Source organism: Phascolarctos cinereus, unplaced genomic scaffold (genome assembly GCF_003287225.1).
Source record: "Phascolarctos cinereus isolate Bilbo 61053 unplaced genomic scaffold, phaCin_HiC Scaffold_2;HRSCAF=192, whole genome shotgun sequence".
NCBI classification, from domain to species: domain Eukaryota; kingdom Metazoa; phylum Chordata; class Mammalia; order Diprotodontia; family Phascolarctidae; genus Phascolarctos; species Phascolarctos cinereus.
Window position 1 is genome coordinate 294,968,355 of NW_027555625.1, and position 7,989 is coordinate 294,976,343.

At 35.6% G+C, this 7,989-nt stretch overlaps 1 protein-coding gene across 1 annotated transcript in view; it reads left to right on the forward strand.

Moving 5' to 3' along the window:
• The window catches only part of LOC110207376 (uncharacterized), a 50,518-nt gene extending 43,695 nt beyond the window's left edge, over positions 1–6,823 (forward strand). Inside the window, exon 7 of the mRNA XM_020984985.2 lies at positions 4,194–6,823. Within this exon, the coding sequence (XP_020840644.2) occupies positions 4,194–5,245 (1,052 nt within the window). The 3' untranslated portion in view covers positions 5,246–6,823. The remainder of the gene's footprint in view (positions 1–4,193) is intronic.
• The last annotated feature ends 1,166 nt before the right edge of the window (positions 6,824–7,989 follow it).

The window sequence follows — 7,989 nt, forward strand, 5'->3', positions numbered from 1 at the left end:
TTGTGGATGATTCTTTAATTTTTTTTAATTTGATTTGTATTATTTTTATTGTTATTATTTTAATTTTTAATTAAATTTACCCAAACAGTTATAAGTACATAATTTAAAATCTTGATCACATTCATTTTAACTTGGCATGTTTCACTGGCATTAGGATTTTTGTGTCCAAATGTTGTATGCTTTTTGTTAAGTGTTTTCAGTGTATTTTCATTTTCATAGATTTCCTTTACAATGAGCTTTGTGATAACTCTTTAGTCATACACCAGAGTATTCTGTGCCTACAATTTTGGTTAAAAACATTGTAAACCTGCTTACTAAATATCAGATGATACAGTGAGAATAGAGCAGGTAACATTAGATCATAGGATTTAGAACTGGAAAGGGATCTTGGAGATTATCTAGGCTAGTCTTTTTATTTTGAACATAAGGAAATTGAAGCCCAGAGAGGTGAAGTGTGTTATATAGTAAATAACAGAGCAGGAATTCAAACTTCAGTCTTCTCAAAATCAGTGTATTTTTTACTGTACCATGGAATCAAGATTCACAAAATTTGACAGGCTAGAATGATAGAGCAATTAAATGGGGACAAATGTACAATTCTGCATAGAGATTCAAAAAATTAGCTATCCCAAGTAACATCACAGGAGAGTAGACATGACAACAAACTTGTTTGTCTAAAATTTGACATGACCAAGCGTAATATAGATGTACCAGTGACATGACATCCAAAAAACTAATGCAACCTTAGTTTTACATTACTTAGTGAAAGAAGTGACAGTTGTACTTCACTCCGCCCTGATCAGACCATATCTTGGATAAAGTGTTGAGTTTCATGTACATGTTTTAAGGTGGATATTAACAAAAGTAAATAACAAATTTGTTATTCTGTAGGCACCAAAGGATAGAATTTGGATTGATGGGTGTAAGTTATATGGATACACAATTCAGATCAATGGTAGAATTTTTTTTTTAATCACAGCTTAATAATTGGAAAGGGCTGCTTTCTGGAGTGAATTATCCCATCATCAAGAGAGTTTTTAAAAAGGCTGGACCGCTAGCTGTCAGCTACACAGAGACATTGAGTGGGAGTTAGGAATTATGACCTTAAACTAATTTAGACTCTAAGGATATAGAATTCTTCTGTGAAGTTTTATAGTACATCAATCAACCTCAATCTCTTTTCTGAACTCTTATAAACTTATTTAGAATTTTTAAGCACTTGCCTGTATTCTTTAAAATTACGCTGTGTTTCTAAATTTTCTTTATTGTAAGCTCTGTGTTCCTTAAGAACAGGAACTACATACTTGGCTTTCTTTTTTTTCTTTTCTTTTTTTAATTTGCCAGTCATGTACAGTACTGTATACACAATAATAATAATAAATGAATACTTGATTTGGAAGATTCAGAATTCTAAACATAATCAGAACTATTTCCTGTAAATCTTTTTTTTTTAAGTAGACAGTGGGGTTAAGTGACTTGCCCACGGTCACACCACTAGTGAGTGTTGTGTCTGAGGCCGGATTTGAGCTCAGGTCCTCCTGACTCCAGGGCCAGTGCTCTATCCACTGTGCCAGGTAGCTGCCCCTATTTCCTATAAATCTTATCTACATCCTGTGGTGCTTCCAGCTTTCCTCACTGTTCAGGAGTGGAGGGGAGGAAATTATCTCAGGCTGAATAATTGTATTCTGCCATTTCAGGAATCAGTGACATTCAAGGATGTGGCTGTGGACTTCACGTGGGAGGAATGGGAGGAACTAGATGTTGCTCAGAGAGACCTCTACCGGGATGTGATGTTGGAAAACTATAGAAATATAATCTCACTAGGTAAGGAAAGCATCCATTTTTTTGTGTGACTTGTAATATCCCCTTTTCCCAGTTTTTAAAAAGTGATGGGGCCTTATGAAATGTTTGAGTTGAGCCTGAATCTTAGAGATCTGAAATTCCTTAACACCTTGTAGTCTCCCAAACAGGTTGTTCCTACTATCTATTCCCATGTGAAAATGTTATGTGTTAACAGTTAAAATAGAAAGCTTCATTAATTCCATGGTGCTGCAGTTTTTTTCATCTTTCAGAAGTCCTGAAGACTAATCAGTGGGATTTCATCCTAGTTCTATGTCCTATGACAAAATGTCCAACTCTCTGTCTTTTGCCTGTGAATAGGGACTCAGGTTTCTAAACCAGAGGTGATATTCTTGTTGGAACAAGGAAAAGAGCCCTGGATGGTAAAGAGAGAAGTTCCAAGAGTCATCTGTCCAGGTGAGTGAGTGAGAATTAGGCAGAAAAGGAATCACTAACATTCATGAGGGGGTAGTATCTTGTAAGTGTTAGTTGAGTAACTCTCAGAGTTCTCCAGTTGTATTAAAGATCTAAGCCTTTTGATATGTATCCTCATATACTTTAATTGCATAATCTCTTAGAATTGGAAGGGATCTTGGATGTTATCCAGTTCAGTTTGCCACGCATGTAGGAATTTCTTCTCTAAATATTTAGCAGATACTTATCCAGCCATTGCTTGAATATTGAACATTGGTATAGTACTTAATTCATTTGTGAAGTAGTATATCCTCATTTTTAGACAGCTTTGTTAGTTATTTTCTTATATTGAACTGATCTAATTTTCTTCCCCTTTGGAATAAAGCTGAATGAGACTAAATCCCCCTTCCATAAAATTGCCTTTCCAATATTTGAAGACCACTATCGTGTTCCTCTTAAATGTTTTTTCCTTTGTTTTTCAGTGCATCTCTCCAGTTTCAGAAGTACCCCTTCCTTCTAAATCTGACTCCTTCACTATGTTCTGGGTTTTTTTCCTTTACTGTTTTTCTAAGGGCCTTAATCTTCTGATTATTCCCTCTCCTCTTCACTTTTTCCTTATTCATTGGTTCCTCCCGTTTGCTTTTATTTCTTTTGTTGCCACATCTTTCCCAAAAGATTACTTGAATTGCCTGATTTCATATTCATGTAATTGTTACAATCTCGTTTGCAATTCAACCTCTTCTAGCCATGTGTCATAGTCAGCCCACCTATTTGAACCTCATTTTCTTCATCTGTGAAAAGAAAAATATGAGGGGCAGCTAGGTGGCACAGTGGATAGAGCACCAGCTCTGGAGTCAGGAGGACCTGAGTTCAAATCTGGCCTCAGACATTTACTAGCTGCATGACCCTGGGCAAATCACTTAACCCCAATTGCCCTTAAAAAAAAATTTTTTAAAAGAAAAATATGGTAGGAAAGAATAATTTCACTGTCTTTCTCAATCAGTCAACATTTATTAAGCACCTACTATGTACCAGACACTGTGCTAAGTGCTTGGGACACAAATTTTAAAAAAGAAAGATAGCTTCTGCCTTCAAGGAACTTACAATCTAATGGGGGAAGACAGACCACAAAAGGCAAAAGGAAGCTGAAAGCAGGGAGGGCATGGTGGAAGATTGAAAAGTCTTAAAGTACTGTAGCCAAGTGAAAAACGAACTGCCTCCTTAAATGGAGGTTTTGGAGTTCATTGTTCTACCCTCCAATCTGCCTCATAGCATTGTAAGGAAAATACCTTAGAGTACTATCTGTGATATGTGTTTTGCTAAAAATAAAATCATAGACTCTTAAGAGCTGGATGATATCTCAGTGGTCATCTTGCCAGCCCCTTCCTGAAGCATGTGTCTCATTTATAACATTCCCAACAAATGCTCGTTCAACATCTTGAGACCTTCAGTGATAGGTGACTTATTCTGAGGTGGCCCATTCTATTTTTGAACATCTCTATTTTTTAGGAATAGTTTGCTCAGGTTGAGCATACGTGTGGTCACCAAAATGGGTTTCTGGTATTCTAAATTAGGAGAAACTTGAAAATGTCACGACTAGGTAAGGAGCAAGTAGAATATATGAGAGAAATTTGAGGCCAATGGCATTACCCCACAAGAAAATATGCAATGGGAAGAAGGGCCCTGCATGTGAGTTTGAAAGTGCTTTAATCTGATTACATTCCTTATTCTTACAGGAGAGAGATATCATAAATGTGATACATGTGAGAAGAATTTCAAACATATTTCACGTCTAGTTAAACATCAGAGAATTTGTACAGAGAAGAAATACTCTGAACTTAATGACTATGAAAAGTCGTTTTTACAGCAGACCCACCACACTCAAAATCAGAACATTTGTACTGGAGAGAAACCTCATAAATGTAATGAATGTGGGAAAGCCTTTAACAGAACTGCACACCTTAAGTTACATCAGAGAATTCATACTGGAGAAAAACCCTATCAGTGTAATGAATGTGGGAAGACCTTCAACCAGAATGCACACCTTACTCAACATCGGAAAGTTCATATTAGAGGTGATCCCTATACATGTAGTGAGTGTAAGAAAACTTTCCGTCACCCTTCATCTCTTGTTCAACATCAGAGAATTCATACTGGAGAGAGACCTTATAAATGTTATGAATGTGGACTAACTTTCAGGCTATATGTATATCTTACCCTACACCAGAGAATCCATACTGGAGAAAAACCCTATAAATGTAATGAATGTGGGAGAACATTCAGATTGCGTTCAATCCTCAATCAACATCAGAAAATTCATACTGGAGAAAAACCCCATAAATGTAACGAATGTGGAAAGGCCTTCAGTCGAATTTCATTCCTCACTGGACATCAAAGAATTCATACTGGAGAGAATCCCTATGTCTGTAAAGAGTGTGGGAAGGCCTTCAAACAGAGATCATCCCTTAACCAACATCGGAGAATCCATACTGGAGAGAGACCCTACAAATGTAATGTCTGTGGAAGAGCCTTCACTGGCCGGACCCAATTTAAGCAGCATTACAGAAGGCATACTGGAGAGAGACCCTATAAATGTAATGAATGTGGGAAAGCCTTCAGTGGGACTCCATTCCTCAAAAGACATCAGAAACTTCATACTGGAGAGAGACCTTATAAATGTGATAAATGTGAAAAGACTTATAGGCTAGAAGAAAATCTTGTGCAACATCAGAGAATCCATTCTAAAGTGAAACCTTACAAATGCATTGAGTGTGGGAAAGCCTTTGCCTATAGAACATGCCTTACTCGACATGAAAGAATACATAATAGAGAGAAACCCTATGAATCTGGGAAAACTTCTAATCAAATTTCATACCTTACCCAACATCAGAGAAGTACTAGAAAGAAATCCTTTGAATGTGCTGATTGTGGGAAAACTTTCAGTTACAGTGCAGCCTACATTAGACATCAGAAACTTCACAGTGGAGAATAGCCATGTGAACAAAAGGAAAACTGCTTTTAATTCCTGTGATTTTATCTGGAGTTAAAAGACAAAAAAATCCCTTTCAGTGTGTCATTTCTCTCTCCCTTATGCATTTGGCTATTACCCAGAAGCTGCCAAGTTGAGTACATCTGTTTGGGAAGTGTGCTGTTCTACAGGGGGAAATGGTCAACATTTACATGAGGCATAATAAAGAAAACCTTATTAAAACAAACCTCATTCCTTAAAGGAAACCATGTAACTTAATAGGAACCTTTTGGAACAATGGAAATGAACAGATATAATTATCATACTTAAGTCGTGTTAATGGAAAATTGTGATATAAACAGAAATATAAGCCAAATTTTTTGTTTACATGTGCATAATTATAATTGGAAGCAAATTCCTGACAGAACTGATGCTGAAGTTTTCATAGAAGTAACAAGATTTTATTTAATTAACTATATGTGGTAGATCTTTACAAACTATATAAATCATGATAATAACATTAACAAATTGTAAAGAAAATTATGAATTTGAGGAATGAATTGAATATTGAGCCAAAGTATCCCTCTTGAAGTGAAAGGAAAAACTTTATTTTAATGTGATCTTTTTTTTGTAATCTCTTTTATTTGAGGTAGGGACAACTTTTTTTTAGCAAAGTTATTACATAAGAGTTAAGTGGATCACTAAAGTCTGCTATCAATTAGACGTGCTTTGATGGCTGAGAATTGCAAATTGTAAGCCAATGAATGAAGCTTGAGTCACTTTGTTCATATTGGTGAAACTCAAATTAGCTGGTAGTTTTCTTAAATGATAGACTTCGTTCTCTTCTGTAAATTATGAAGGAAGTGACTTCTTAGGGAGGAAATATGCAAGCCTAAAGAGATCATGGGCTGAGCTGGCTTAGGAACCTTTATTTAAAGTTTAGATATCTAGCACCTAGCAAGTCTTGTACGACTAAGGTTCTCTTTCATAAATAACGTTATTTTTGCATAGTCTTTCCAAACATGTATATCCATGTCTTGGCAAACAAAAACACTGAAAAGATGGTGGTGTTAAAGGGTTGAGATATATTCCATCTTTTCAATATACTCAGGAATTTAGTTTGTTTAATTTTAGTAGTGGAAATAGATATTGCAGAACATGATAGGTTTCGTTCCCTTTGGATGATATTAACAGCAAAAAGAAAGTTTTGACTGGCAGGATAAATTAAATTTGTTTTAATGTGGAACAGTCACAGCAACAGTGCTTTCCAAGGGCTAGCCTAGCCAAACATGCAGCAGTCATTTCTAATAGATTGGCTGTTTGGTAATGCATCATCTGGCCATGGCAACCCATGAAACAAAAATGCAGAATGGCCCCTAGTCTTCTTTGACGTTCTTGCATATCTGTGGTGGTGATGAAGAGTGTGAAAAAGGAGGAAAGAAGGTAATAAAAATCACAAATTTTAAACCATCAATAAAATTTAACTTGGCCATCGGCATTCCAACTGTGAATTACTTCTGTAATGACTGAGTAGACATACTACAGAAGGAACTGAATTCTGTTGTTGGCATTCTCAATATAAAAAGTTTCACTGAAAGAAAAGGATGATTTTTCAAGTTTTTCTTGGAGAGGCAATTAAAGAAATTGTTGCAGAGTTGGTTTTACTGTGTTCCTAAAGGCCACAAGATGTTTCCTGGAGTATTTGGTCGTTTCATGTAGTAGTGTTCGTGGTAAGTGCCAGGAGACCATTATGCACCAACGTCTATTGCAGAGGATTAAGAGATAGAAAAGGTTTATAGGTATATATACACACTAGATCCTCTAAATCAGGAGTTCATAATTTGTGTATGTGTGTGTGATGGACCCCTTTGATTTTTAGCTGAACTCTACTTAGACCACAGAATGTTGTTTTTAAGTGCATAAAATACATAGAATTACACATATGTAGTATGTGTATATGCATTTACATATATATTGAAATTCATGGACCTGGGTAAGACTCCCTGGCTCTAAATTAAATAAAAATATACTTTGATACATCAATATGAATAGATAGAAGTGAGGATGACCAAAAAAATGTTGGCATATAACGGGCCAGCAGTAAAGAGGTCAAAGACATTGAATTGAAGCCTCACATTTATATATTATGAATGTTTTGAGAAAAGCAATCTGAAAGTAGCAGATTTGATAAGCACCAAATAACTTTTTAATGTAATTATGTTTTGGCAGAAAATGACTCATTGATATGGGAGTCATTTCTAAATTATCTGTATACTCAAAACTATTGGATTATTAGAGCAAAGATCAAAATTAATAAAAACTAGAGGAAAGAATAAAAAAAATAATCCTATTAAACCTGCTCAGTTTAAATACATTAATTTATGTCCAAAAAAATAAGATGGAGGAAAAGACATTGACACCAATTATGTAATTTAATGTAGATACTTAATGCAAATCAAATGTCATAATTGTACCAAAAGAGCCTGAAAACCATTTTAATGAGCAAACCCATGACTTGCCAAACAGAGATGTGGTAGCCAGGGCAGCACTTATTCAGAATTCACTAAAATTCTTGAGAGAAGGTTAATGGAAGATTATGAGCAGCACCAGCTCAAAACAAGCAAAGAAGGATAAAGAATGCTTGGCAAGAGGACCAAGTAAACAAAGGTATCCCATGGGTATTTAAGGATACAACTGAAAGAAGAAAACAGAAGAGAGCTGGCATGGTTTGGTATAAATGTACTTAGAGGAAACAACATTGGGAGGGG